General features: G+C 47.4%; 12 protein-coding genes across 12 annotated transcripts; 6 read left to right on the top strand and 6 right to left on the bottom strand.

Annotated features, from left to right (window-relative positions):
• The first annotated feature begins 2,518 nt into the window (after positions 1–2,518).
• Positions 2,519–4,526, top strand: LY89DRAFT_462857 (CBD9-like protein). The gene is made up of 4 exons (XM_018207698.1): positions 2,519–2,876; positions 2,925–3,263; positions 3,309–3,924; positions 4,082–4,526. The coding sequence occupies exons 1-4, from the start codon at positions 2,840–2,842 to the stop codon at positions 4,407–4,409; spliced, it is 1,320 nt and encodes a 439-aa protein (XP_018074198.1). The 5' UTR covers positions 2,519–2,839; the 3' UTR covers positions 4,410–4,526.
• A 384-nt stretch (positions 4,527–4,910) lies between these two features.
• On the top strand, positions 4,911–6,568 carry LY89DRAFT_462933 (eukaryotic translation initiation factor 3 subunit L). The gene is made up of 2 exons (XM_018207700.1): positions 4,911–5,397; positions 5,450–6,568. The coding sequence occupies exons 1-2, from the start codon at positions 5,089–5,091 to the stop codon at positions 6,521–6,523; spliced, it is 1,383 nt and encodes a 460-aa protein (XP_018074199.1). The 5' UTR covers positions 4,911–5,088; the 3' UTR covers positions 6,524–6,568.
• On the bottom strand, positions 6,569–7,110 carry LY89DRAFT_462934 (uncharacterized protein). Its single transcript, XM_018207701.1, has one exon. The coding sequence runs from the start codon at positions 6,938–6,940 to the stop codon at positions 6,614–6,616; it is 327 nt and encodes a 108-aa protein (XP_018074200.1). The 5' UTR covers positions 6,941–7,110; the 3' UTR covers positions 6,569–6,613.
• A 20-nt stretch (positions 7,111–7,130) lies between these two features.
• LY89DRAFT_462912 (uncharacterized protein) lies at positions 7,131–9,447 on the top strand. Its single transcript, XM_018207699.1, has 4 exons — positions 7,131–7,591; positions 7,957–8,353; positions 8,423–8,744; positions 8,795–9,447. Exons 1-4 carry the CDS (start codon positions 7,281–7,283, stop codon positions 9,274–9,276), a joined length of 1,512 nt encoding a protein of 503 aa, XP_018074201.1. The 5' UTR covers positions 7,131–7,280; the 3' UTR covers positions 9,277–9,447.
• Positions 9,448–10,896: 1,449 nt separating this feature from the next.
• On the top strand, positions 10,897–11,994 carry LY89DRAFT_682685 (uncharacterized protein). The gene is made up of 2 exons (XM_018214545.1): positions 10,897–11,026; positions 11,095–11,994. Exon 2 carries the CDS (start codon positions 11,295–11,297, stop codon positions 11,796–11,798), a length of 504 nt encoding a protein of 167 aa, XP_018074202.1. The 5' UTR covers positions 10,897–11,026; positions 11,095–11,294; the 3' UTR covers positions 11,799–11,994.
• A 51-nt stretch (positions 11,995–12,045) lies between these two features.
• On the bottom strand, positions 12,046–13,634 carry LY89DRAFT_611740 (kinase-like protein). The gene is made up of 2 exons (XM_018210596.1): positions 13,045–13,634; positions 12,046–12,990 (listed from the first exon to the last, which is right to left on the bottom strand). The coding sequence occupies exons 1-2, from the start codon at positions 13,602–13,604 to the stop codon at positions 12,144–12,146; spliced, it is 1,407 nt and encodes a 468-aa protein (XP_018074203.1). The 5' UTR covers positions 13,605–13,634; the 3' UTR covers positions 12,046–12,143.
• On the top strand, positions 13,615–15,520 carry LY89DRAFT_641156 (DUF185-domain-containing protein). The gene is made up of 4 exons (XM_018211701.1): positions 13,615–13,924; positions 13,977–14,243; positions 14,299–14,500; positions 14,550–15,520. Exons 1-4 carry the CDS (start codon positions 13,772–13,774, stop codon positions 15,416–15,418), a joined length of 1,491 nt encoding a protein of 496 aa, XP_018074204.1. The 5' UTR covers positions 13,615–13,771; the 3' UTR covers positions 15,419–15,520.
• Positions 15,521–16,017: 497 nt separating this feature from the next.
• LY89DRAFT_463246 (MFS sugar transporter-like protein) lies at positions 16,018–18,518 on the bottom strand. Its single transcript, XM_018207702.1, has 8 exons — positions 17,865–18,518; positions 17,475–17,797; positions 17,307–17,407; positions 17,076–17,215; positions 16,941–16,991; positions 16,493–16,834; positions 16,365–16,437; positions 16,018–16,285 (listed from the first exon to the last, which is right to left on the bottom strand). Exons 1-8 carry the CDS (start codon positions 18,277–18,279, stop codon positions 16,087–16,089), a joined length of 1,644 nt encoding a protein of 547 aa, XP_018074205.1. The 5' UTR covers positions 18,280–18,518; the 3' UTR covers positions 16,018–16,086.
• A 1,720-nt stretch (positions 18,519–20,238) lies between these two features.
• LY89DRAFT_682688 (transcription initiation Spt4) lies at positions 20,239–20,953 on the top strand. Its single transcript, XM_018214546.1, has 3 exons — positions 20,239–20,455; positions 20,510–20,763; positions 20,812–20,953. Exons 1-3 carry the CDS (start codon positions 20,375–20,377, stop codon positions 20,840–20,842), a joined length of 366 nt encoding a protein of 121 aa, XP_018074206.1. The 5' UTR covers positions 20,239–20,374; the 3' UTR covers positions 20,843–20,953.
• A 20-nt stretch (positions 20,954–20,973) lies between these two features.
• LY89DRAFT_682689 (uncharacterized protein) lies at positions 20,974–22,227 on the bottom strand. The gene is made up of 2 exons (XM_018214547.1): positions 21,991–22,227; positions 20,974–21,936 (listed from the first exon to the last, which is right to left on the bottom strand). The coding sequence occupies exons 1-2, from the start codon at positions 22,117–22,119 to the stop codon at positions 21,073–21,075; spliced, it is 993 nt and encodes a 330-aa protein (XP_018074207.1). The 5' UTR covers positions 22,120–22,227; the 3' UTR covers positions 20,974–21,072.
• Positions 22,228–22,572: 345 nt separating this feature from the next.
• Positions 22,573–23,835, bottom strand: LY89DRAFT_716349 (uncharacterized protein). Its single transcript, XM_018218262.1, has 3 exons — positions 23,165–23,835; positions 22,918–23,107; positions 22,573–22,867 (listed from the first exon to the last, which is right to left on the bottom strand). The coding sequence occupies exons 1-3, from the start codon at positions 23,627–23,629 to the stop codon at positions 22,686–22,688; spliced, it is 837 nt and encodes a 278-aa protein (XP_018074208.1). The 5' UTR covers positions 23,630–23,835; the 3' UTR covers positions 22,573–22,685.
• Positions 23,836–24,049: 214 nt separating this feature from the next.
• Positions 24,050–26,264, bottom strand: LY89DRAFT_641170 (aspartate kinase-like protein). The gene is made up of 4 exons (XM_018211702.1): positions 25,947–26,264; positions 25,746–25,826; positions 24,440–25,692; positions 24,050–24,357 (listed from the first exon to the last, which is right to left on the bottom strand). Exons 1-4 carry the CDS (start codon positions 26,123–26,125, stop codon positions 24,260–24,262), a joined length of 1,611 nt encoding a protein of 536 aa, XP_018074209.1. The 5' UTR covers positions 26,126–26,264; the 3' UTR covers positions 24,050–24,259.
• Between the last annotated feature and the right edge of the window lie 327 nt (positions 26,265–26,591).

Here is a 26,591-nt window from a genome sequence, read left to right on the forward strand (position 1 = left end):
GGTGTCCATGTTGTCCATTGCACAATTGTGATTTCAGCAAACGTCGCACGGCTACTTGTCAAAAATGTTGGAGAGTTTCCTAGTCGAGGGGCGCTAATGCAACCTTAACCTTATTTCAAGAACCTTGTCAAGTTCGCGATCCCATCTATATTGAAACCTTCACCTTTTTAAATTTTAGACATCTAGACAGAATTATATTTCTCTTCTCAATTGATGCTGGACTCATACTTCATAAGAAGAATAGCGAGAAGGAGCTTTCCAAGAAACCATACATCTATGTTCAATGTCCGTCTTCAGTGTGCGATATAAGTGGGCTTTGCCTGAGCACGGAGATTACCCACCACAAAGACATGCAGGAACACCAGCGAACAGTCTGCTCCAAAGTGCCGAGGTTTTAAGCAGTGGTTGGACATTTTCATGATATATCAGCACAATTATTTCTTGAATATTACCCCTGGGAAACCTTCCAGACCCCATCCTTCGCCTGCGTGCCTCGTTTGGTTATAGCACAAATTTATGTACTGTGCCTTGCATCCCGGTGCAGTTGTTATAGTCAACGGCTTGTGTTCTCGCCCCATCCTTTACTGCGTATCTCTTCATGTGTAGTCTTGAAAAATATATAGAAAGCTACGGGGAAAAATCCAGGCATTCGGTGGTCTGAGTTGACTTTCTTCTGGGACTACACTTGTACGGGATGGTCAATAGCCGAACCCTAGTACGATGATAGTCAACGGGGAAGTCGTACCAAAAATTACGGAACAGCGGATACGCCGAACCCGTTGGACTTGAGCATCTACCGTTCAGCCATAACCCATAAGCTCTGTTGAGGATCCGGAAAGTGTGAATCCACAGGCTTTGGTGATTAGTTCAACGATCTGCAGCGGGTTCCAGGCAGGCGGGGTCGAAGGCTTCATTAGTATGGTGTTATGCACTTCTACTAGAACCAATCCTGCAAATGATTCTATCACCCTTAGTAAATGCTGTCAAGTTACTGGAACACGTCGGCTGCAGGACAACCCATTGTCTTTAGTATGTTATGCCAGTTCGATTTACGGACGAGTCTATTTCATCCTACTCCTCTTGACCACCCCTAGGTGTTCGAGTGAACTTCAATACTTGCTTAGAAAGGGTTTTAACGCCATCACGTGAGACGAGTATCGGAAAGACCGCGAGCATCGAGGTGAGCTCATGTATTGTTACTAGAATTGTACAACAAAGGAATCAGCACTACACGGAAAATGTAGTTTATTGAACTGCAGAAGGATGCAAGCACCACTTCATGCTCATCAATCTTCTAGAAGGCAGGTGCTTTGCGGACTTCTCAACACTTTGAGCCTCCCTCTAGCGACGTCTCTTGATCGCTCATCAATTCCACTCATTCAAGATGTCTGATACGTCTCATTTCGTTGTCTAAGATCCATTAATTACGTTTTGAGGGTTGGGTGTCCCCAATACTGTTCCAAACCGATAAAAATATGACACAACGCATACGAACAGAGGCGGAGGCGGAGGCGGAGGCGGAGGCGCAAAACTTGAGCGAAAGAGGATTCTTGAAATCGATAATATTGGTCGAAGATTGGTCGAAAAGACCAAGACAGCATCATGCAAAAGCTATAGATGCTGAATGAATATGTTCTCAACAGATAGTGGTGCGTTTCAAAACGAGAATAGACGTACTAAAGAACTCTCTGTGAGGAGAGAACTCCGAGAAAGCTAAATAACGCTTTTACCTGACACCTGCATGATCTACGGGTGATGATCGGTCCATGACGACCATTAAGCACAGATGACATCGATGGATCTCGTGACATGTAGCAATCTCTGTTTGATGGCTGACAATCCCGAAGCTTCTCATTGGGCAATTTATAAGCGATCGCCTGGCGTCTGCCGTGTAAAAAGGTACGGACGATTGCGTATAGAGAAGAGCAGGGAGAGAATGTCACTCCTAACAATTGATATGTTTCTCTCGGTTCCTGACGTGGACGTTCGGTTCACTAGACCTACAAGTGGTTGTCACTTTATGGTCTGGATTGGGTGGAGATTCGTGGAACTACCGGTACGCCCCGCACTACCTTAGTCCCACGGTCATCGATATCGTCAAGCTTGGCGGTCCATCCTTCATACTCATCGAACGGTTCGGCATGTATCGCAGATTCCGCAGACTTTTTATCGGGCATTAAGCATCGAGCAAGTCTGAATCCCGACACAAAGTCTGATTGTGATCTGCGTTTCAGCACACCAATAATCATGAAGTCAACTTACAAAGTCGTGCCTGGGGCGTGGATGCGGTATCGACCCCCACTGTCAACTTAAAATCGACCCAAGGCTAGGAAGATATTGGTAGTGCCACAACGCAAGGCGCATTGTCATTGCATCGTCCTGAGGAACTTCTCCTGGGCAGAGGTCATCAAGATGATGGTTTGAATTGTTTGAGACCACGCGGCCTGTTGTTGTTCATTGCGACACAAGGCGTCTGGAAGTCGGTGATTCAAGGGTCTCCCCTTGCAGCCAAGCATAGCTCTTATCACCCAATCCTCCTCCACGGCGTTGTAAGATTTCGGGATGCTACCTTTAACGAAGGCTTATTCCCCGATCGACTTTGTTTTAAAACCACACCTAAGTTTGTGTCAATGTCCCAAAGAGTCTTGGCCGCCGCGCGATTCTCGACCGTCTTCAGTCTATAGGTAGCGCATCATCGATCATCGATATTGACCATGCCTCGGTGGACAGTGCTTTCTTGGCCTAGTCCTGAGTGATAGAAATACTACATAGTCCATCTGCTGGTCCAACGACCTGCTCTACGCCCAATTCATATTGTTTGATTATCAAGTCCACAGCTATGCAATTTTCTTCTCTGCTCGGAGCCCTGGCTTTGGGTAAGTGTTTCAATCTTTGATTGAATCCTTCATGTTAATTTTGAACAGCTTCTTGTGGCGTTGTTGCCCAAAATGTCACTTACTGTCCCTCTGGCAACGTATGCTATGCAGTTAACGTCCCTGCTACCACTGCATCTAGCGGTTCTGGCGATATATACTTTCAAATCACTGGGCCTTCAACATTATCCTGGATAGGGTTGGGCCAGGGAACATCTATGACAGGAGCGAATATATTTATGATCTACGCGAACTCGGCGGGGGACAATGTTACACTCTCACCACGTCTTGGTTCTGGAAACAGACAACCCGAATCAGATACTACCACGGATGTAACGCTCTTAGGAGGCTCAGGAATCTCAAACGGTGTAATGACTGCGAACGTCAGATGTAAGTTAGCTCATATTCTCAGTCACATCCTCGCTGATCTTTCAGGCTCAAACTGTAATACATGGACTGGTGGATCCATGAGTCTCACCGACACGAACTCTAATTGGATCTGGGCATACAAGACCGGTTCTGTGATCTCTTCAGACGATGTTTCTGCCAATCTTGCTCAGCACAGTAACTACGGAGAAACGACGTTCAATCTCCAGAACGCTGGTGGTGGTAGCAGTTCCAACCCTTTCCTGGCCACCACAGCAATGTCAACATCATCGGGAAACAATTCTGGATCATCATCGTCGGGCTCATCCTCTGTAGGTGGCGATTCGATGCCGGCGGACTATGCCAATGTTAGAATGGCTCATGCTATCTTGGCTCCTATTGCATTCGTACTCTTCTTCCCCATTGGCGCCATGGCAATTCGTCTTCTGAGTTTCCCGGGCCTGGTTTGGGTCCACGCTGGCTGGATGACATTCACATATATCATTGTTCTGAGCAGCATGGGTATGGGCGTATGGATGGCAGTTGTGTCAAAACAGCTTGACCAATACCATTCGATTATTGGACTGGTAGTCGTGGGATGTCTGCTTTTGCAGCCCATTTCTGGTTTCACGCATCACCTTCTGTATAAGCGTGAAGGCCGACCCAATGCTGCAACATACCCTCAGTAAGTTTTATCTTCATTTTATTTGCCTTATCCCTATGTAGGGACTGGAAATTGTGGCTCTAAGCCTCGTTCGACCCTTGTCTTGCGAACTACGGCACACGAGGCGCTCAAATTCTTCGAATCAATCACAAAAGTCTAGACCTGACTCATGAAATAGTATCTTCTGGGGCAGAGCTGTGATTACACTCGGTATCATCAACGGTGGTCTCGGTCTTCAATTGTCGGGCAATACAGTAAAAGGAGAAATCGCATATGGCGTCGTCGCTGCTGTTATGTGGCTGCTGTGGATGATTGTCATCGTTCTTGCTTTCATCAGAAGTAGGAATAAGCCCGAGGGAGAAACTGGAGAAGCTGTCTTCGAGAAGCCTAATGACAGCACCGAGAGGATGAGAATTTCTCAGTCTGTTCACCAGCAGGACAGCCCCCTTCGCCTTTCTTTTTCGGGTGACAACATCGGTCTTGCGCCAAAGCCGACATATGGTTAGGGTCAGCGCAGGTCCGACAATGAGGTCAAAGGCACTTGGTGTGTAATTTTGTCTTCTCGAACATGCTTGGGGTGAGATAGATGCTTGACGAACTTTATGACTTACTTTTCTTATTATGTTTTTATTCTGTAATGTTAGATACTTTTCGAATACAGCAAGTCCGTGTTTGTCTGCCGGGCAGCTCGACTTGTTTACCAAGCTTTGACTTATCTGTGTATGATAGAAAGACTAAAATTAGAACCAAGAATTCAGTATGTTTGAGTGAGCTGAATTCTGGAATAATAAGCCATGGCGAACTTTTCTACTGCCAGGTACTCTAAAACGTGTTCGGGTATTTCCAAAACAGAACAGGTCTATAGATAATGGAGCCCGAAAAAGTGCTACCTGAACAGTTCCCTGCTAGGTACTGTCCACGTCCAGAGATGCATCACGTGATATCTGTTAATTTTTCAAGAAATCATAAATAAAAAAACAAGACTGTTAAAACTCAAGAAAATTACACATGGTTTCAATTTGTAATGACGTGATGCTTTTCATTCACGTCCGCCCATTCTCGAATATACTATTAAGGCCACCACAAAAGATAAAGATTGTGCGCTCTCGGTTAGCCAAATTTCGAGACTTTTGAACCTAACCCCTCCAACCATTCCTCTGTCCTTGACACCACCACGAATACACAATGAGCGCCTTTCAAAACGGCGGTGCTCCGTCGCGAGCCATGGACGAGGACTCTGATATCGAGGAGGAGGCTCTCGCCGCCGACTACCGCGAGCAAGTTCAGTATGAAGGCATGGAAGAGCTGGAACAAGTCAGTTCGATGAGCATGGCACAACAGACCGATGACATCCAGTCAAGACTTGCGGCAGCAGCACAACCTCTTGACTTCTCAGCTCCTCTCGAGGTCAAGTTTGCTAGTTATGACAACTACTGCAGCTTGTTCCACTTCATCTTGAACTCGGACGGTCCAGTCGATTTGGAACCCCCTTCTGTGCGCACTCCGCAGACTCCCCACAATGGCCATTTACTGACGTTGACAATAGTACTACTGGGCTTGGGATGTTATTGACGAATTTATCTACCAGTTCAACTCGTTCTGCTCGTACAGAAACCGTGTCGCGCGGCAGGGAAACAATGAAGAAGAAATTACCATCCTCCGCGAAGCACCAAACACCTGGGGCTGCTACAGCGTGCTCAACGTCCTATACTCCCTCATTCAACGATCTCAGATCAACGAACAATTGGCTGCTATGAAACGCAACGAGGAGCCTATGGCAGTGGCTGGCGACTACGGCTCCAAGTCTCTGTACCGAATGCTTGGATACTTCTCTATCATTGGTCTGCTGAGGGTTCACTGCTTGTTGGGAGATTTCAGTCTTGCGTTGAAGACTCTCGATGATATTGAGCTCAATAAGAAGGCTATGTTCGCCCGGGTCATGGCGGCGCACTTCACAACTTACTACTATGTTGGTTTCTCCTACATGATGATGCGCCGATACGCAGATGCCATCCGCATGTTCAGCCACATCCTCATCTACGTTTCTCGAACCAAGAACTTCCAGAAGAACGCTCAGTACGACTCGATCTCGAAGAAGAACGACCAAATGTACGCCCTGATTGCCATCTGCGTGGCTTTCCACCCAACCAGACTTGATGATACTATCCACACTGCTCTCCGTGAGAAGTATGGTGACCAGCTCTTGAAGCTACAGCGTGGTGGACCGGAGTCACTTCCAATCTTTGAGGAGCTGTTCCGTTCCTCTTGCCCAAAATTCATTTCTCCTACACCTCCCGACTTCGACAACCCAGAGCTGAATGTCGACCCGCTGGAGCATCACTTGGCCATCTTCATGGACGAAGTCAAGACGAATATGTGGAGCCCAACTGTCAAGTCCTATCTTCGCCTCTACACAACCATGGACTTGAAGAAATTGGCAGGCTTCCTGGAGGTTGAGCCAGAAAAGTTGAGAGGATGGTTACTGGTGAACAAGCAGAGAAGCAGACAAATCAGATGGACGGATAATGGCCTTCTGGATGGTGAAATAGTCAATTCTAATGATCTTGATTATGCCATGCAAGGAGTAAGAATTGCACCATCTTCAGATATCACCTGCTAATCAATTATCCTAGGACTTGATCCACATTTCCGAAGCAAAGGTTGGTCGTAAACTGGTTGATTGGTACCTCCGAAATTTGGCCCGAACATACTAGATAACGACGCTCCATTTTCCTTGCAGTCTGGGGTTTTGGGGTCTTTGCATGGTATGGCGTATGGGGAAAAGCGGTCTTCGGACTCCGTGATGAGGGCATATGGAGACGATGGCTTCCGTTGAGTATAGTGTTCTGAGATACATAGACAAATCAAATATGAATGCAAACACCCAGACGACTTCCTCTCCAACTTTGATGCGTTGAATCGCACGATGTTTCGTCATGTGAAATCCACTGATCCACTTCTGGTGGACAAGGCTGGGAGGCGGAGGCACGGCTGACAGACAGAGCCAAGCTTGGGCTGCCTTTGTAAAGCATTTCATCAACACACCGACTGCTTCCACACATCAAATCCTTCTGCATCAACAGATTTCCATCTTCGTTGGCCTCTCTACAGTCTCCTATGGATCGTTGTTGACTTGATAAGCAATTCACTTGTGGTGTTCGTGTGACAAAGCCATTTGCGCCTTCCGATATCAATGAGCTCAGCACGGCTACCGAATATTTGAAGAGAGCTTCTGCAGAGAAAGCTTCTTCCTCATTCCACACAACCACTACCAACCCACGTCGATGTTGTTCAGTCAATCTCAATCATCCGCAGTCTTACGAGGCTCAAGCTTGAGAAGGCGAACGCGATTAAAGAGTTAACATCCGCCTGTCACGATGTCGTCCGACTCGTCCACGTCTCCCACGTCTCCTGGCCGTCCAGTTGCTTCCGAAACTTCCAGTCCGCCCATTTCACCACTGACTCTACCTGGCACCAACGACTCTTCCACGTCCTTCACATCTGCGCGCCTTGATCCGATCATCGAACATGTCAAAGCAGATCACGTCCAGCGAAACCCCAGCCTTCGCTATCGAGTTTCATCCTCGTCCAGCATTTCCTTTAAATCCAATGGTGCCCATAAGCCGACGGGGTCCACGAAAGCGAAGCCTCCATCGCGAGTACGCGAGCGGTCTCCCCCTGCCGAATCGTAAGTCCTCTTTCTCTCTCACCCTTTGCTCGAATTTGGAGCAGAAAGAAGAAAGTTCCTGTTTCTAGGGGGCTCGGTTTAATTTATACCGGCGGGATCTACCAAATCAGACGACCCTCCACTGTACCGCGATTCATTCAGCCTTGAGTCGCTTACCACCACCGGAGTACGGCCAAGAGGGAACAGCGCGGGTGACCTGCCCTAAGGTTACCCCACCTTCCCACCTTTGCTTCTGGCCTTCTCAAATCGTGCGCAGGTGGGCTCGAGCTGGAGCTGTGCGCTTACTTGGCTTTCCAATTTTGTGCCCCTTGCTCTTCTGCTAATGTATCTTGGACAATGGCACTGACTGAGGACTCGGATAATAGTAGATTTCAGAATCATGTCTCGTTCGACAACTTTGCAGGTGGCGAGCCGACGGAGAAGAACACCATTTCCTTCACTCTCAATGTCAAGCACAAGGGCTACCAGTACAAGAGACGCTCTCGCACGTTCATGGTTGGCATAGATGAGAATGATTACTCCGATATTGCCCTGACTTGGATGCTGGATGAATTGGTGGACGATGGCGACGAGGTTATTTGCATCAGGGTTGTCGACAAGGATAGCAAAAATGTCAGTGATCGGAATGTTGAACGTAGACAGTACCAGAAGGATGCGAAGAATCTGATGGCACGAATCCAAGAAAGGAGCGACGTTAATAAGGCCATCAGTATTGTCTTGGAATATGCTGTAGGCAAGACTCAGATCACTTTTGGGAAAATGGTAAAGCTCCAGGATTTACTACTGGTACAGCAAAGAGAGAGAGCTTCTGCTAATTTAATTGCTCTGCAGATCCAACTCTACGAACCAGCAATGCTCATTGTTGGTACTCGGGGCCGAAGTCTCGGTGGCATTCAAGGGCTCATCAACCAACGAAATTCCTTCTCGAAGTGGTGTCTACAATACTCGCCCATACCTGTCGTTGTAGTAAGGCCAACAGAGAAGAGGCTGAAGAAGAAGGAGAAGAGAGAGCAGGACCCAACTCGACAAGACTATGCCAGGATATTGAAAGAGAGCGGAATCGAAGAGCATGAGACAGAGATCGGTTCGAGAAGTAACAGCATATTCGAGGCAACCAATGAACCGGATGTCGAGGCACATGAGGTGGCAGCCGGTGAGTTGTTCTCCCAAGTCTCGAGGTAATCACTAATTCTCAGTGTTTAGCTCTCGGACTTCCAGCACATTTTGACCCAACTCTAAAACCTCACAATCCCGACAGCGAACGAAACAGCAGGAAGCTTAGCAAAGTCGATTCAGAGAGAAACCAGGCCACAAATAGCAGTCTATCTCCTGACTCGAGGCCGTCTAGCCCAAGCGCAGTGAAGGATAGTCCCAAGATCCAAATCGAAAGCTCTACCCTGAGTGGAGAGGAAAGCAGTGAAGGAGAGGAAGGCGAGGAAGATGAGGAGGAGGAAGAAGGTGATTTTGATGTGGTTCCAGGTCATACGTTATTGGGTGACGAGGACGAAATCTTCGAGATCGAGAGGAAGAAGAAACTTCATGCGATGGAAGTTGGCGAGGCTGCTGCCCTAGCACGGAGCAGCAGGAAAATATCTGTCGGAAGTGCTGACAGTTCCGGATCTATACCTGGAGGAGCTCCCCTCGATGATGATGCTGATGGCGATGCGGATGACGATATGCGATGATTATAAATATTCATAGTACTTGAGCGGGCGTGCTGGTTCTGGCTGCATGGATGTCGGAACTACTGTCTTCTAAGGGGAAACGGCGTTTATGGTAAGAGCGAGACTTTTGCTGCATTAAGCGGTTCGAATGTTCCTACATGTGCTGGTCATTGAGATTCGCCATGTGCAGGAGCTTGTTCATGAGCACAAATAAATACACCAACAAGTAATGTTTTGGTTCGTCTTTGCCTTTGTTCAGACTTCTCGAAGTGTCATCTCGTCAAGTGATGAGAACAATGATAGAATTGCATTGAATCCTTCATTGACAGCTCCTCCGATGTTTGGTAGCTGGTGGAGCCTTCATGTTATCATTTGAAGCTAGAATACTTTCTTTGAGCCCTAAACTTATATACGATCGGTTCTCTTGTATCGTAGGCCATATATCTTCACCTCCCCACCCTACCGCTCGATCTTTGGGACACTGCGAGGACACTTTAATACAACACACAAATGTGTGTACTACACATCGTCCAATACGAGTGCGGGCACGAACGGAGAGTGGGTTTGGAGATGAGGAGTTGGTGTTGGAACCAAACGGGCGAGTACTGTCAGGAAGGCATAAAAATCCTGCATCACTGGCCACCACCTGTGGGAAGAGGCGCGAGATGTGTGAGCTGTAGGAGGAGAAATTATGTGATGCTAAGGAGTATTTCACGGCTTCAACAGTGAAGGCTGACTGACTTCTGAGGCTTGGGCTGACATGAGGTGTACTGCATCAAGCTGAGCTGAGTAGGAGATCATATGATTCGAGTTGAAACTTCTACTCCTAGGCAAGGAGTTGGTAGTGTTCATCGAGGCATATCCTCGGATTGAATTCAAGAACTTGGACGGCAAGTACCTCCTCAAATTCAAGTGCTCGAGGACAGAATATATAATCCACGTGATATGGCTAGTGGTTATTTGGCCGGCTCTTGAAAAGGGGACCCTTGAGTACCGGTTCCCTTGTACCTTGATGGTGTTCTTTCTTGCACTTGCTTTCATCGTCGGGACCTGCGACATGCAAAGCATCTTCAAGACATTTCAAGTATATAACACGATTAAAAGATTTAGGTTTTTCAAGTTCGTACCTCTCAGCAAGCTTAAAAAAATTGGGGAGAGGCAAAACCTATTTTAAGCTACTCTAGCTCGGTCGGCTCAGGCCTTGCACAGAACACGAGAAGACCAACCCTGCACTAAAACCTTCGGGTCCTCGATGGTCCATGATCTCCTCATTTCTCCAATTTCCTTGTCGTCCATCACCACAATCGCTCAATTACCTCTCCTAATACTCGATTCTCTCGTTACTTAACGGCCTCACTCGTTCGGCCATTGCACGACTGTTGAAGAAGACAAGAAGTCAAGGTTGAAAGGTGCGTTGGGGAACGATCGTGGTGGCGTTGCTTGGTCGACAGGGGCGGCTGCTAACATCCTGTAGGAACGAACCTGACAACTCAAGGCTTGAATCTTACGTCGAATAACTATTTCATACGATAGATCGTGCAGATTATATCTTAGGAAGAAAAAAGTGGACATTTGGACGACTTGAGAAGATTGAAACGGATTTAAAGGGGACTGTCAACAAACGACACCTCCACGATGCGAGCCTCACAAACCTTCCAAATATACTCGATACTCTTCCTATACCTCTCCACATACGCAGCAGCATGGCCAATATGGCCAAACTGGTTACCAGAGCTCGATTCCATCATAGTTCGACGACAAGATAGCAATAGTGAGTGCTGTTCCCAACTAATTTTTACCGCTAGGGTTTGAGAGAACGAGACTGACAACAAATCTAAGACACAGCAACAGCAACATCCACAACTTCTGCTCCGACAGCGACAGGGAAAGCCACAACCACGGCGAAAAATTCTGGGGGCACGACGACATTCTCGATAGGTTCAGCAGATGCATCAGCTACTGGGAGTTCGAACAAAACTACATCAACTTCCCACCACACTTCGTACGATGCTCGTCTCCCAGCAGGAGGAGTCTCGATGATGACCCCCGCCGTTGCATCGGGAGAACAATACTTCAAGATTGGAGACTTCGTTACATTTGGCTGGAACTATACCTCCCTTGAAGCAACGCCTACCGCTGTCAATATCCTCGCTTCCTGCTCTGCGAATTCCCAGGTCTACACTATCTCCATGAACCAGACACTTGCTAATAACACGGGTGCTGTGACATGGGATACGGGCAATTACCAAGCTACGGCTGTGCAGAATCCATTGTTGACTGAGACGTATACACTGATCATTTACGATGCGGCTAGTAGTATTAGTGCTACTGCCCAAGCTGGATATCTTGCTGTTTACGACTCCTATACTTTTGGAATGTACACGCCTCAGCCTTATACTCCATTGGCAGACTTCCAGTGTGCAACCTGCAATGGAGCCTTGGGGGACATGGAGAAGAAGGCATTGGGGATGATGTTTGGGATGTGTTGTCTGACTGTGTTGAGTTTCACATGGTTTGTTAGCGGGACTGGAATCATCTGGTAAGATTGTATGAACATGAGAGAGAGGGTTGTGCAACCAGAAAAAAAGTGGGTATGATATGGGCATTGGTGTAATTGGTTGGAATTTACGCTCCTTTCTGGTTGAGCTGTGGTTTGGGTATATTGGCGTTTTGGATTCATGGATATATTATGACGATTTGAGTATGCATAGCTAGCGGAGAAGTCAATAAGTAATGGGTGGAAATGAAAGTTATTTTCAAGATTGAAAACTTGTTTAGTTATTCATACATGCTTATCTTTTGTACCCAAGTCTGTATTTATATGCTATAGCTGATTTAGCTAAGCTATAACTTCCCACTTCCTACTAGGCCTCTCTTCAAGTTGATCTCTATATCAACTTCAACGAGAACCCACCGCCCTTCTCCTCGTCCTCCCTCCCGGCAAAAATACCACTGAAATCCGTAGCCTTAATTTCGGGCACATTGCCTCGCATAGGTGCATTCGGTGTACCCCTCCTCCTCCTCTTCTCCTGCCCCGCCTTACTCGGAAACGTAGGAAACATCTCCGCGCTCTTCATTCTAGGTTCTTCCCTGAAAAACGCATGTTCCAGCACCTCTTGCGCACTCGGTCTCTTCCCCGGATTCAAAGCCAGTAAATCAATAAGCAACTGACTCCCGGCCTTAGTTAAAAACGGGAACTTAGCTCGAAGCACCGAGCCCTGAGAGACGGGGTTCTGGGGAAGACGTAAAGAGCGTGCATTAGGAAGGCGCTTGAAGCCTGGCCAGGTTTCTTCTGTGGGTATTCCGCAGAGTTCGAAGATCTTGGAGAGTTCGTCGACTTCATTTTTCCCTTGCAGTAGAGGTTCTTTGGTGAGGAGTTCCCCGAATATGCAGCCGATGGACCACATGTCTACCGGTGTCCCATAGCGCTCCGCTCCGAGCAATAGTTCGGGAGCCCGGTACCAGAGGGTTACTACTAGCTGGGTCATTTTGGGGGGAGGGTCGCCGAAGTAGCGGGCCATGCCGAAATCTGCGATTTTGAGGACGCCGCGGTTGTTGAGGAGAAGGTTGGAGGTTTTGAGATCGCGGTGCAGGATCCAGTTTTGGTGGAGATAGGAGACGCCAGAGGTTAGTTGGTGTAGCAGTGTTTTGATTTCTGAGGTTAGGAAGGGTTCGGACATGTCTTCGAGGAGGGTTTTGAGGTCGTGTTCGAGGAAGTCGAGGACGAGGAAGATACTGGAGAGTGTTAGTATGGACATCTTCATGAATATAATGGGAATAGAGACGTACTTTTCAATCTTACTCGTATCCTCCCCAACAACGACCTCTTGTAGAGCAACGATATTGGGATGTTCACAGTCCATCAAAGTCTGTATCTCCCTCAAGCCAGTAACAGGTATCCCATCGTTCGCATTGTCCATTTTCAACCTCTTCAACGCAACCACATTCCCCGTCCTCGAATCCTTCGCTCTAGAAACCCATCCATAAGCACCCTCCTCAATATCATTCAGTTTCTCATAATCCTCCACACTGCGACATTTCTTCCATTCCGGACTGGGAAACCTTAACAGCTTCGCCGGAGGCAATTCCACCTTCACACCTTCAATCTCTGGCGATATTCTCCGCCGTTTAGCAGGCCGAGAAGAGAGCTCTGTATTATTGTTTGAGGAGTCTGCGACGGCCGCAGCTTCACCTTGAAGTTCTGCTGCTCGGAGGGCAGCTGCTTCATCTGCGCGTCGCTGCTTCTCAGCTTTTGCGCGCTTCTTTTCTTCCTTTTCTTTCTTGCGCTGAGCTTCGAGCACGGCATCTTCTTCGTCGTCTGCCCAGCGGGATTTCTGTTTCGTGCTCATCGTGGTAGCATTTGTGATTGTGTTGTTATTGTTGTTTTGTTATCGAGCGGCGTCATTGTCGAGATCCGAGATATTTTTTTGGGTAGAGCTTCAGCCGAGCTACAACTTCTGGACCAAAAAAATATAGACAGATTGAGATGGGACGGTAACAATCTTGAAAGGCCAAAATGAGGTCAATCGTATGCAAGCAGGCGAGAACTGCTTTACGCAGTGCTCCTCGTTGGAATTACAGAGCTCCATGTACTGCTGTGAGGTGGTCGTCTTCGGAGGAACGACAATGGTCTACGCCTCTTGCAAAACAGCTCTCTGAAGCTATAACAGTACCTATACCCTTTGTCTTTGATATGTAGGATACATCTAACATCATTACAGGCCACAGGTCCGATTCCGTTAGCATCTTTCATGCGAATGTGTTTGACATCGGATTTGGGAGGATACTACATGTCCAGCCAAGAAGGACGAGACCAATTTGGGCAAAAAGGAGACTTTGTTACGTCGCCTGAAATATCTCAGATCTTCGGAGAACTTATTGGTATTTGGTTTGTGGCAGAATGGATGGCACAAGGAAGGAAGACCAAGGGTGTGGAGTTGGTTGAGATAGGTCCTGGAAGAGGCACTTTGATGGATGATATGTTGCGAGTATGTTTAAAACCTGGCATACACTACGGAAGCCTCTTGCTGATAGAATATGTAGACAATAAGAAATTTCAAACCAATGGCATCTAGTATAGAAGCTGTATACCTGGTAGAAGCGAGTCCATCTCTACGAGAAGCTCAGAAGCAGCTTCTATGTGGAGATAGTCCAATGACTGAGACATCTATTGGACATCAAAGCATAAGCAAGCATGCAAATCTTCCTATCATCTGGACAGAGAATATAAAATTTGTACCATCAGGTCAGCCAGCTCTTCTCCTTTCCACAAAATCTTGCTCACGTGCCATCAGTTCAAGACAAAAGTCCTTTCATAGTAGCTCACGAATTCTTCGATGCTCTCCCGATTCATGCTTTCCAATCAATAGCACCTTCAGACTCATCTCAAGAGAGTATCCAAACACCAACAGGACAACACGAACTCTCTCCCTCTGCCAGGCAACCCAAAGGTCCACAATGGCGAGAAATGGTCGTTTCACCAACTCCTCTAAGCTCGACACATACCACTCTTAACACTCCCAAATCCCAACAATCCTCCAACCCACCTCCAGATTTCCAGCTCACACTTTCAAAAGCATCAACTCCACACAGTCTCTACCTCCCCGAGATATCACCCCGCTACCGAGCCCTGAAATCCACCCCCGATTCCCTGATAGAAATATCCCCCGAATCTCACGCCTACGCCCAAGAATTCGCCAAAAGAATAGGAGGCTCCAAAGAAGAACCCAAACAAACACCATCAGGAGCAGCCATAATCCTCGATTACGGACCAGCTGGCACGATCCCCACTAACTCCTTACGGGGTATCCGAGAACACAAACGAGTTTCTCCTCTCAGCTGGCCGGGACTCGTCGATCTTTCGACAGATGTGGATTTCACTGCTCTAGCTGAAGCGGCTCTGGGTGCTAGTCCTGGTGTAGAGGTCCATGGAGCGGTGGAGCAGGGAGCATTTTTGCAGGCTATGGGGATTAAGGAGAGGGCTGAGATGTTGATGGAGGGCTTGAAAGGAGAGGAGGAAAAGACGAGGATTGAGGGGGCGTGGAAGAGGTTGGTTGATAGAGGAGGGAGTGGAATGGGGAAAGTTTATAAGGCTATGGCGATTGTGCCGGAGAGTGGTGGGAGGAGGAGACCCGTGGGATTTGGTGGGGATGTTGATGCGTGAGTAGGGGATTTGTATTGTATGGGTGTATTATATGTGAATATTATGTATGTCAGTGATAAGTATGCCCAGTCACTATTTTGGAGAGCATAAGACACTTTGAAGACACTGAGAAAGCAATTGAGTGACTATAATGCTATCTGAATGTCCGCCTTTTCGAATCAGCAGGTTCTAGGGGACTTTCAAACACTCAATGTGACGGAAACGCATACTACGAATCTGTCTATACATGCTACGAAATGACTCTCCAAACTACAACACAACTAATGTAGATCTTGGGTACAAAGACGCTGATCTTAAGTTACCAGAGCCAACACAAGCTTTCCCTCATGTAGAGAATACTTCATGTAAGTTTTTTTGGGCCATGTATGTACTCGTGCAAGGGGGTATTTTTGTTTAGGTTTTTGCTCACTTTTCTTCTTGTTTTATCCTTTTACTTGTCACTTCGCCTTGGGATTGCTTTCGAAAATAATTGTCCAGCTGAAATTGGGACATTTGGCAGTTCCATCACAAGTAGTATATCATGAGGATTGATTGCAGACGAAGAGCACGAAATTAAAATCTCATAGAAGTCTCGTAGCTAAGACGATGGACAAATCTGCCTCCGAAATCTTCCCTTCTTCTCTACCCCTTTCCACCAAAAGCCATCTCTAATTAATTCATCGCCCAGACTAAGCCTTGACGTCGGATCCATCAAGATCTTCCACACCAATGATGTTGGCATCGGCATCGAGGTTGACCTTCTTCTTGGCAATAGATGCCTTCATTGGATTCTTGGCCTTGAAGATCTCGTCTAGCTCTTCTAGTGTGCGGTTCTTGGTTTCGGGGATGAGGAAGTAGATGATGATTGCTTGGATGGCACACCATACCCTGATATCACATGTCAGTAATTGCTAATGTGAAAAGGTTTCGATAGCAGAAAGTTGGCAAAGGAAATACTTGAATTTACATGAATACAAGGTATGTCTTCCATTTGATATTTGCAAGCGCAACGGGGAATCCGAATTGGTTGACAAGAGTACCTGGGACTGTTAGCAAATGACCTTGGAGCATGTTTGAGGACTGGTTAAGACTCACCAATATTGACAAATAAACCAGAGAACGCCATTCCCTTGGCACGCATCTCAAAGGAGAGAACCTCTACAGGGTATAGTGCTTGCAAGGGAGTCCAACCAACAGAGTAAACGACCTGGAAGATGTAGATCATTGCTACTGTAGCAGCACTAGACGCTTTATCGCCTCTCGATGCTTGAATTCCAGAAGCTGTAGAGACACCGATCCAACAGACCGCGCAGCCAACGTTGACCCAGATGAGAAGTGGGCGACGACCAACTTTGTCGACCAATGTGCTGCCAAGGACGGCGAATATGACCTGGACTGCGTTCATAGCAGTGAAGAGATCGGTTTGAATGACAGGGTCTATAGATGAGAGAATAGAGGTCAGCAGAGCTCTCGCAAGCTTAGTAGAATGTGATCGTTTGTGTCGTTGCTTCAAATAATGAAAGGAGGGTGTGCTCTGACATACCTTTGACACCTGCAGTATCGAGAACACCGGCGAGGAAATAAGACACAACACCTATCGAGGTCTATTAGCATCATGTTCCTTCCAAAAAATTGATTCTCCACTGGTAAAACTCGACATCCCACGAAGATGACTTACCATTTCCTGCCCATTGGCCGAAGAGAGAAACAAGGCAGTTGCTCATAAGTCTATAGACGGAGGCTCTGTCACGGAAAAGCGCGCGGTAATCCCACCAACGCTTATCTGCTCCTTCAAGCTCTAGGTACGCCTCATATTCCCTAAGTGATATTTAGTACATGGGGCTGGGAGTGAGGCGTATTTCGTGACTGAGTTTGGTTGTGGGAAAGGAGTTATGAATTGGGAACATACCACATCTGAAGCTTAACCCATTCGCTCTCAGGATTGCCATTGCCGTGATATTTAGTGAGAAAAGCCTTCGCTTTGTCTGCCTTGCCGTTGGTGTAGTTCCACTGCAACTTGGTCAGCCACACGAATGGAACATAACAAACAGAGAAAGTGAAAAGTGAAGAAGCTTACCCGAGGAGACTCAGGGAGGAAATAAGCAAAGACCCAGACGACGCCGGGGAACATCATCTGTAGCCAGATGGGTAGGATCCATGATGCGTTGTTGCCCCATGTGATGGTTCCTCGGCAAGCACAACTGGCAACAAGAGCACCAACAGGCCAAAACACATTGTACAAGGCTGTTACAATTCCACGATATGCTGGATGGGAGACTTCAACAACGTAGACAGGACCAGCTGCGGAGATGAGATTGATTCCCATGCCCATAAAAAATCGCCCTGCCATGAATTGACCGACGCTATGAGTGTGAATACAAGTTCCTTGAATGATAACTCCTAGAAAGTGTGTTAGACCTGAAGCTAATTCGATTTAGGTGCACAAAGTAGCATGAAGGTAGCCTACCGAGTATGATGACTGAACCACCAATGAACATGCCAGCTTTTCGGCCAAAGGTATCAATAGCAGGACCAACGAACGGAAGCGATACAACAGCGCCTATTTGATTCATGGAGGAGACGATACCAGCTTTGAGACCGACGGAGCCCACGGCAAAGAAGTTCAAGAAGGACTTGTTGGCCAGGAGAGAGCCGAAAAGGGAGGAATCGAATCCGTTGGAAGTCGAACAACAGAAGCCGATAACAGAGATCATGTAGAGCTGGAGCGCAATGACGTTGAATGGAGAAGGGGGCTCTTTGAGCATTGCCTGATTGAAGCCTTCATCGCCCATAACAATCTTGGTCTGCACCGCCTCTGGCTTCTCTAGCGTGTCGTCGACATGGTCGACGGCCGAAATGTCGTGGACCTGCTTCTCCGACATATTGAAATCGTAGCCAAATACAATTCAGAAGAGTTAACCAGTACTCACGAAGAGCCTTGAATTGAGTCGTCTAAAGAGAACGATGGGTTGAGGAATAGAAAGGTCTGTATCTCAAGGGCATACTGTCCCTCTTAATAGACAACATTGCAACCCCATGCAACCCCATGCAATGCAATGCAGCCGAGGTTATGGGTGTTGGAACAAGTCATTTGGGGTAGATGAGTGCACTATGAATGATAAACCGACGGAAATGATGTGAGAGTAAGGGCATAGTTTGCTAATTGGACAAGGTGCTGCGAGTGTTTCGGAGGACGGCCAGAGATCCCAGTTCAGTTCGCAGGACATCTGTGGTCTAGGTCGCCCAATCGTGTATCGATAGAAAGTTTCATGGGGTATAATCTGGGGTTGGGATGATCTTTGGAGCCAAACGACAGCGGAATGTAGCCCTCCGCAGTCTCAATCAGGAAATCTAGACGAGCTACCCCTGAATATAGAGGTCGAGATCCATCGGGATCCCCCACAAGTTGTGACCCGATGAACTTTGACAGAAAGAGAGAAAACGCCATCGTAAGACGGCTGGCTGCATGTCGTTGCTGGTGCACTGACACTTTGCAAAGCTCAGAGGCTTTTGATAGTTGTTTAGGTCGAGATGCTCGTCTGTCCCTTTCGGGCCGAGTTGTATAGAGAGCTGAGCTCTAATGTTCTTCCCGCCGTCTTCGCTAGGTTCTTTCGTGTGGGCGACGGCCGAGATCAGCACACGACGCATCTCGTATGCAGAAAAGAGGCAAGCATGAGGAGACTGGGGCTAGCATCTTGAGTGTTTCCCTAGTCTGCGGTATCCGGGACCGCCAACCGTTAATCAACGCCACTTTTGCGCCATAGGCGCGCGGTTGGTTGGTGACTTGCGGGTATCTTTTATGCTTCTGAGGTGAGTCCATTGAATGGAATAGACGGTCCGGTTGCTACCAATATCGGAAAAGGAAATCAGAGCCGCAACATCGCAGAATCGTGATTGGTGGAATCAACATCAAGCCAAGATCTGGAGAAAAGTTCAGACGGCGTCCACCTCATGACAGGAGACAACAGGGTCGACGATCTCGAGTGAGGGGTCGAGGATCCTGAGGGAAAGACTCGCTGCTACGCCACACGAGCCGACCGTGGGGTAGCTGGTTTGGAATCATAGTAGGCAAAGAGCCCGGAATGTCGAGCAGGGCCGATGCATTCGAGAAGCAATATTTCTACAGGTAAGATCTTACCAATTCCGGTTCAAAAGTTTATCTGCTGCCCATCTATGGCTCCCTAAGTTGGGGGAAATCCGGTAAGGTGATCGATCCCATATTGATTGGCCGAGTCGGCTGGTAAAAGGTCTGTCAGATCCTTCAAATCGAATGTTGCAGGTATACAAGCAACACGTGATATATTCCGAACAAAAATTAACTCACTCATACGAAGAGCTAATTCGGATACGAAGATTAAATCTAGTAGGATGTGTATCTCCTAATTCCAAATCTATTGCAGCCCCTGGTCGAATAGAAGCATTCATCGCTGAGGAGCTAAGAAGATTTTGTTATGGAGAATTGTCTAAAAATCAGAATAATATCTGTAGATTCAAGGAGAGTTACCCACGGTATCAGAAAATCAGTCATTCAGAATACTGTATGGCTATCTCATGTCCTCAGCACTAGCTAAGTATGAAGAGATTGAAGCAATACCAAACAATGCGGGAAGTCGATACCATTCGAAATACTTCATAAAAGCTTCCATATATAAGATGGGAACGAAAAGACCCCAGAACTCATTTAGAGCACAATAATGTCTGTCTTCAGGCCCATTATGGCATTGATGGTTGAGCGTTTGTCACGCCTTGAAAGTTGAGCTTTGTCAGCCTTACGCACGAGCCAATGAAATGGCTTGTAGAGATCACTTGACTGTGTTTTTCTCAGCCTCGCGACTTGTACCTGGAATTCAAACAACATCTTCAAAGAAACAACAAGTCCATTCTGCCCAAACCCTCCTACAAAATACTCTCAAATCGCGTACACGCTTTCGAAAAGAAAATCGTATTCAGCATCTCAAACAACCCCTAGGAGGCAAAATGACCGACAACTTCGTTGCCCCAGGCCAGCAGCGCAACCTCCGCGCCTGCATGGTTTGCTCCATCGTCATGACCCAGAACGCAAGCCTATCCTCCTCCCCTTCACCTTACAAACAATACTAACAGCACCTCTAGCGATTCCTCAAAGAAGGATGTCCCAACTGCGAAGAATTTCTCCATCTCGAAGGCTCCATGGACGCCATAGTCGACTGCACATCACAAGTCTTCGAAGGGCTGATCTCGCTCGCAGATCCGAGTCGGAGCTGGGTCGCAAAATGGCAGCGGTTGGATGGGTATGTGAAGGGTGTGTATGCTACGAAGGTTAGTGGGCAGTTGCCGGATGAGGTTGTGGCGGTTATGGAGGATGAGGCGAGGATTAAGTATATCCCGTGAGTGTTCTAAGATTAGTGGTAAATGCTGGGCTGATGATTGTACAGGAGGGACGGAAGTGCTACGGAGGCGGATTAGAGTGGAATGGACTCTCTGATGAGGAACATGGTTGGGCTGGGGATTTGCTGCGTAGAATTGAGACATTGTGAATGGAAAAGCGGCACGGAGTCAATGGAGTCAAGGACGGACATTTGAGAATTATTTTATTTCTCCACAGAACAATGCAAATGGTATCGAAGCAACGCCGATTTCGTCCAACCCCATAACCCATGCGCCAATGCGATGCTACCGTGACCATGACTGCGACTCTAGAACTTTTGTCTCTTCTGTGAAGGACCACCGAATCCAGATGCGCCTCTCTTGCTATTTCTCTCTATCTCTTCCCTCATGATACGCTCCGCTTCGCTCATCTTCTTGGGTTGCTCAATTGCAAGAGACTTCTTCCCCCCAAGAGCGTTCTTTTTGGCCGCTGCGAACACATTCTTCGGTTTGCTGGATATACCCATCTTCAGCGATACCTTTCCGGGTGCTGGAGCTTTCGACAGGTCTCCCTCCTTCTCCGAACTGTTCCCCCCTTCTTTGGACTCGAGCGAGTCTGTAGCAGCTAATGGGGGCGAACCAGTACTCTGCTTGCTTTCTTCGGGCTTTGATGCTGTAGGCTTTGCGCCGAAGCTCAACTTGATCTTCTCCCCCTCGGCACGCTTCAGCTCCCTCTCCTCATCTTCAGGTTCTCCCTCTCCCTTTGCCTCTGCTTCCAGCTGAGCCTTTCGTATTTGCTCTCGAATCAACATCTGCTCTCTCTCTTCGTCACCCTTATCCTGCCTTTCCTTCTTCCTGATCGCATCCTGCCTTCTCAACGCCTCGGGGGAGTCGTCGATCCACGCAACATGAAGACCTTTGTCATTCTCCTCTACCCTACAGATACCCTCTCTGCCCAAGAACTTGGCAAACTCCGTCAACGACGGCCACTTTGTAGAATTCATATGAACGTGCTCTTTGTTCGAGATATATTCTTGGTAGAAGTGATTAAGATGGACCTGTTTCTCGCCATGGGATGTTCGCAGAAGTTGCAGGAAGTCGCGCTGGAACTGGCCGCTGAAATCATTGATGAATTTGCTCGCATTTGCGCCAACGAGGAGCATTTGTCGGACATGGGACTCGCTTTGAGAATGCTGTATACTAATTTTAGTTATTGAATATTAAAGATGTTACTGAGTAATGTAAACCATTTTGAAGCCATTCTCGTCACGGCATTGCTTCTCGCAGACTTGACAGTACCATCGTAAACGCTGAAGTCCTTTGGACTTGAGCTTGTTGTTTAGGTATTTCGTTGATCCTGCTTCTGCTTTCGGCATCTTGATCGTTGGTGATGTGAGTTGCTGGAGAAAAGAGCGTCGAAGGGAAGAGCGTCGAAGGGAAGAGCGTCGAAGGGAAGAAGAGCGTCGAGGGGATGAACGTCGAGGGGAAGATCAATTAGAGAGAAGGCGAGGCTGAACTTTCAAAGATGTGGCGAAATGTGGCTGAGTCAGCCACCAGCCGAGCCGAGACCCCTTTTGCGTTGCGAGCAAGTGTCCCAGCTTGTGCAGAACAATGGAGGAACAGGTGTACCAAAATCATACAGTGACAACGGCTTTCTATAGAAACGCCATCGACATGTTCTAGCATGATATAACTATTTGGGGATTTCGAGAACATCTTGACACTCAACGCAAGATTCAACTAGAAATTAATTATCCTCCTGTTCCAATCCTCTCAGGCTCCTTCGTTCAATCAGATCTTTCAAACCAGGTATGAAGTGTATGAATTTCCATTGTCAAAAATCAATTTGTCCTCGGATATCACAAAAAGCTTCTCATAGTCATCACATCATCTCTCCCATCATTACTCATTCATCCAATCCCACGATTCCCCCTTTCACATTTCAAAGATACTCCCCAGCAGCGGGTCCACTTCCCGCCCAATCCAAAGCAACCAACTGAATTCCACTCAAGCACAAATTCCAATTCTCATTCCCTCCAACATACTTCATAACCTGATATCCCGGTCCCGGTCTAGGACACAGAAACCAATAGCTATTATCACTTCCACCCCAATTAAAAGAACCTTCAGACCCGATTCATCAGCACACATCTCTAAGAGGACGAGAGACTTACCAGGTCCAGTGTTATAATAGCCCGGCTCACCAGGGATCGGAACCGCAACGGTAGTTCCCTGACCCAGATGCAGAAAGTTCAATACCAACGCCCCAGAACTCATCGTATTCGCAGGAGAAGAGACCGAAGTCACATAACTCAAGACGCCGGTTCGAGTATCGAGGTACACTTGTTGCGGCTCCGCAGAATCCTAATTATCGTCACCCATCAGCCTTTTTAAAGGACCCCAATGGGTAGAGCCACATACCAACCAAGCCTGCCCAAACGCATCCACGAAAAGCACCGTCTCGTTCCCGGCTGGACAAGCCTTCCCTCTCAAATCTCCGCAACTAGTAGCGGGTTTCTGGTTCTGAGAGTTGACCCAGAAGGAGCCGCCGAATGCGCGGACGCAGATCCCGCTCACACCATAGGAACCGGTTGCGTTGGAGCCGGGTGGGTAGGGGGAGTAGAAGGCGGCGAGAGTGAAGGGGTAGGTTGGTGTTGGGGTTTTGTTGTTTATAGAGGTTGGAGAGGAAGCGCGGGTAGCTGTGAGTTGAAGGAGGAGGAGGAAGCAAGTGCTTAGGAGAGAGAAGAAGGTGAAGTGCATTTTGGAAGTCGTGACCTTAACTTTGATGTATTGGGAGCGTTTGAATGAGAAACGAATGGAGAGGATACAGAGAGATAAAGGACCTTTTTCAATATTTCTCTCACTCCTTCTCAACGTTCGTAACATTCCAACGCGCCATACTCCACTGGAATTTTACACTGGTAGGCACTCAAACCCAATGCTTTCTGCCACTCTGTACCACCTGAACTCAAAATCTTGAGATTTACGGACTTCTATCACTTTAGGTGACGGCAAGCTGCTTTGAGAATCGAGAGAGGAACATTGGATGTGCTGCGAGGGGAAGAAACCTTGCCACAAAACTTCGTGTTCGGAGATCGCCATGCAAGATGCCGCAATGGCGGGGTTGTCTGAGACAGTGGGACGAGAAACATCAGACGAAAAGAGACTTCGTTCTGAGAAGCAAGGAGATCAGATGGAGGGCTCGTGATAGGATAAATTTCGTGTTTGTGTTTGCACTGTCGTGTATGCGAGTTCTGTTTCTCATTAGCAAATAAGTTTCACATCTTGTCAAAAGAGAGTCTTTTTGGAACCATCAATCTTGTTCTAGGAAGTTATAAACATCAAGTATGAACAAGAAGGCAAGAATCGATCGTATGAACACCTGGTTTTCATCTGTATGCAGAAAAGAAATTGCCTTTTGTAGGCAAGAAATGCTCCTCTCCTGGAATGCTAAACGCCCTAGTCCGGAAATGCATCCAAATTTTGAACCATTTTGGTAACCTCTTCCTTTAAGTTTTATTCGAGGAATGTGAAAAGATTAGTGTGCAGTATGTTCATGGCTCGTGTGGCCTCGTATGCATCTATCACGCAAGAAATGTTGATTTCGCTGGCACCTGGCAAATGAATGTTAGCAGATGATACTACTTCAATGAATCGGAGGAGCTGAAAGCAAGTACAGTGTTGTAAAAGACATACCTTGTGATATCATCTCAATGTTGACGTTGTGTTCACCAAGTGTGCTGAACATGCGTCCTGCGATACCAATCATATTCTTCATCTCCGCACCCACGAGACTCAGGATAGCCATCTTGCTCAATATGCTGACTTCTCCACACTCTTCTAGCTCCTCTTTTACTTTTGCTAGAGTTTCGTCCGAAAGATTCGCAGAATGGATAGCCATAGACACGTGTACTTCCGAGGTGGAGATCAAGTCAACCGACAACTGTTTTCTGTCAAGAATAGAGAAGACTTTTGCGAAGAAACCATGCGAGATGGACCGCTTATTCGAGTGGACGTTTATGACCGAAATCTTGTCCTTGATAGTAACAGCTGTAGGTCTCTTGGGTGTCTTCCTCGTCAACGACGAGAAACTGCTTGAGCTTCTTGAATGTGAGAGATGTGTGGTATTAGATTTCGCATCTGGAAGGACGATAGTACCGCTGCCCACAGGGTTTTTGACGTTCTTGATACGTATCTGTATTGGTGGTGTGGCGTGGATGACTTGGTCCATGGTAAGGTGATGAATGACCTCTGAGCCATAAAATGTCAATTCTGCTGCTTCTGATGGAGTAATGGTCGGTAACAATCGAGCTGTAGGGACCTTCGTAGGGTCGGCTGTGAAGATGCCATCGACTTCCTTCCAGACTTGTAACTCCTCTGCCTTCATGCCCACAGCAATAAGAGCAGCGCAGAGATCGGTATAGCCTCGCCCAATTTCGCCATCCATCAATCCACCTGGCACGGCGCCAAAATACCCTGTAACGACGGGCACACGCTTTTCGCAAGCCAAGATCTTCTCTCTCAGTTCAGCAGCGAGCAATCGGTAAAACTCCATATCTAGGCCCTTCAGGGCCTTGAAATGTATGACATCCGACAAGTCGACGAATTCAGACTCGACTCCTCGGTCTTCTAGCAAAGCAGCCACGAATCGACAACTGAGCTTCTCCCCAAAACTGACGATACGGTCCTTACTCCTGCCATTGATCTCCAGGTGCCACCTCTCAGCCGCGGCTCTGTAATCTATAAGCTCATTGCATTCGTTCTCGATCTCTTTTATGAGGTTCGCTTGTATGGTGTTGTCTTGTATGGAAGATTTCGCTGCGCTGATGTGATCTTCTCGAATCACGTATACTAGTCTTTCGTACTCATTGACTAGACTCTCGTAGTGCACCGACTCTGTATCTTTGATCGCATTGACTTCCTCGAGGACACCGAAGATTTCTAGTAATCTGCGAACTGGCAATTAGCATTGCTGGTGGGATAGTGTTCGTAACTTGCTCACCGACTCGTAGTACCCTCGACCTTCTTCCCCGTACTCCTCGCCGAACAAACAACTGCAATCTTATTGTTCTTCAGACTGGCCCTGTATGCAGTAGATCCATTAGCAGAAATTCCAATGCACATCTTCCCGCTCTGCATGCTTCCTTTTTCTCTTCCCCTCTACCCCACTACGCCTGCATCTCGCGATTGTCAGCGAACATACCTCACAATATCCTCAGCGATATTTTTTGCGAATTTGCCTACACTCGTCCCCCCAAATTTCTGCACAATCCATCCTCCTTCACTATCATTCCTCCTCTTCAGCAATTGTACTTTCTCTGCCCCTCCCTCTGTGCGACCACCCCTCACCACCACGCCATTCGTCTGCCCGTTCGGACTCATCCTCCAAGCCTATTCTTCTTGAAATAATGGTCGTAGAGAGCGTATTTAATCCTGTATGTAGCGAGAGTTTGCAATTGCAGTAAGCAAATGTGGGAAAGCAAAGAAGGTCGTATTTATGTTCAGGAATTGAAGAGTCACTCTGGAAATTATTTTTCGGGTCTCACAGCCGGGAATCGCGAGATCGGCTAGGGAATAACGCTAAGATAAGAGTTTTTGGGACGAAAACCCCAGGGTTCAGATCTTCAGGAACAGGGGAGACGAGACTTCGCGTAACGTACTCGTTCCTGAGATGAGTCTGTTTTATGGACTGGAGATGTGAGTCAAGGTTGTGTAAGTTTGTAAAGTTTCCTTCATGGTGAAATAAGAGAGAGGTAGGGAGTTTCATTTTCATTCAAGCAGTGTTCGCTAGCTTCTGACTCTGACCGTACTGCATGTGGAGGTCTGATGAATTTGATGACTTGTATAG

This window comes from Mollisia scopiformis (genome assembly GCF_001500285.1).
Source record: "Mollisia scopiformis unplaced genomic scaffold LY89scaffold_7, whole genome shotgun sequence".
NCBI classification, from domain to species: domain Eukaryota; kingdom Fungi; phylum Ascomycota; class Leotiomycetes; order Helotiales; family Mollisiaceae; genus Mollisia; species Mollisia scopiformis.

Coding starts and splice junctions, on each gene's coding strand:
- LY89DRAFT_641170 (XM_018211702.1), bottom strand. CDS start 26,125: ATGAGTCCGAACGGGCAGACGAATGGCGTGGTGGTGAGGGGTGGTCGC. Junction 25,827..25,946: donor ATCGCTGAGGATATTGTGAG/GTATGTTCGCTG, acceptor TACTGCATACAG/GGCCAGTCTGAAGAACAATA. Junction 24,358..24,439: donor CATTGAGATGATATCACAAG/GTATGTCTTTTA, acceptor TTCATTTGCCAG/GTGCCAGCGAAATCAACATT.
- LY89DRAFT_716349 (XM_018218262.1), bottom strand. CDS start 23,629: ATGTTACGAACGTTGAGAAGGAGTGAGAGAAATATTGAAAAAGGTCCT. Junction 23,108..23,164: donor CGTTTGGGCAGGCTTGGTTG/GTATGTGGCTCT, acceptor GACGATAATTAG/GATTCTGCGGAGCCGCAACA. Junction 22,868..22,917: donor CTATTATAACACTGGACCTG/GTAAGTCTCTCG, acceptor TCGGGTCTGAAG/GTTCTTTTAATTGGGGTGGA.
- LY89DRAFT_682689 (XM_018214547.1), bottom strand. CDS start 22,119: ATGCCGAAAGCAGAAGCAGGATCAACGAAATACCTAAACAACAAGCTC. Junction 21,937..21,990: donor ACGAGAATGGCTTCAAAATG/GTTTACATTACT, acceptor ATTAGTATACAG/CATTCTCAAAGCGAGTCCCA.
- LY89DRAFT_462857 (XM_018207698.1), top strand. CDS start 2,840: ATGCAATTTTCTTCTCTGCTCGGAGCCCTGGCTTTGG. Junction 2,877..2,924: donor GCTCGGAGCCCTGGCTTTGG/GTAAGTGTTTCA, acceptor AATTTTGAACAG/CTTCTTGTGGCGTTGTTGCC. Junction 3,925..4,081: donor AATGCTGCAACATACCCTCA/GTAAGTTTTATC, acceptor CTCATGAAATAG/TATCTTCTGGGGCAGAGCTG.
- LY89DRAFT_462933 (XM_018207700.1), top strand. CDS start 5,089: ATGAGCGCCTTTCAAAACGGCGGTGCTCCGTCGCGAGCCATGGACGAG. Junction 5,398..5,449: donor TCGATTTGGAACCCCCTTCT/GTGCGCACTCCG, acceptor CGTTGACAATAG/TACTACTGGGCTTGGGATGT.
- LY89DRAFT_462912 (XM_018207699.1), top strand. CDS start 7,281: ATGTCGTCCGACTCGTCCACGTCTCCCACGTCTCCTGGCCGTCCAGTT. Junction 7,592..7,956: donor CGGTCTCCCCCTGCCGAATC/GTAAGTCCTCTT, acceptor CTCGGATAATAG/TAGATTTCAGAATCATGTCT. Junction 8,354..8,422: donor AGATCACTTTTGGGAAAATG/GTAAAGCTCCAG, acceptor ATTGCTCTGCAG/ATCCAACTCTACGAACCAGC.
- LY89DRAFT_463246 (XM_018207702.1), bottom strand. CDS start 18,279: ATGTCGGAGAAGCAGGTCCACGACATTTCGGCCGTCGACCATGTCGAC. Junction 17,408..17,474: donor TCCTCCCTGAGTCTCCTCGG/GTAAGCTTCTTC, acceptor ACCAAGTTGCAG/TGGAACTACACCAACGGCAA. Junction 16,286..16,364: donor AAGACATACCTTGTATTCAT/GTAAATTCAAGT, acceptor ATGTGATATCAG/GGTATGGTGTGCCATCCAAG.
- LY89DRAFT_462934 (XM_018207701.1), bottom strand. CDS start 6,940: ATGAAATGCTTTACAAAGGCAGCCCAAGCTTGGCTCTGTCTGTCAGCC.
- LY89DRAFT_611740 (XM_018210596.1), bottom strand. CDS start 13,604: ATGAGCACGAAACAGAAATCCCGCTGGGCAGACGACGAAGAAGATGCC. Junction 12,991..13,044: donor GATACGAGTAAGATTGAAAA/GTACGTCTCTAT, acceptor AACACTCTCCAG/TATCTTCCTCGTCCTCGACT.
- LY89DRAFT_682685 (XM_018214545.1), top strand. CDS start 11,295: ATGACCCCCGCCGTTGCATCGGGAGAACAATACTTCAAGATTGGAGAC.
- LY89DRAFT_682688 (XM_018214546.1), top strand. CDS start 20,375: ATGACCGACAACTTCGTTGCCCCAGGCCAGCAGCGCAACCTCCGCGCC. Junction 20,456..20,509: donor CCATCGTCATGACCCAGAAC/GCAAGCCTATCC, acceptor CAGCACCTCTAG/CGATTCCTCAAAGAAGGATG. Junction 20,764..20,811: donor GCGAGGATTAAGTATATCCC/GTGAGTGTTCTA, acceptor ATGATTGTACAG/GAGGGACGGAAGTGCTACGG.
- LY89DRAFT_641156 (XM_018211701.1), top strand. CDS start 13,772: ATGAGGTCAATCGTATGCAAGCAGGCGAGAACTGCTTTACGCAGTGCT. Junction 14,244..14,298: donor TGATGGATGATATGTTGCGA/GTATGTTTAAAA, acceptor TAGAATATGTAG/ACAATAAGAAATTTCAAACC. Junction 14,501..14,549: donor TATAAAATTTGTACCATCAG/GTCAGCCAGCTC, acceptor ACGTGCCATCAG/TTCAAGACAAAAGTCCTTTC.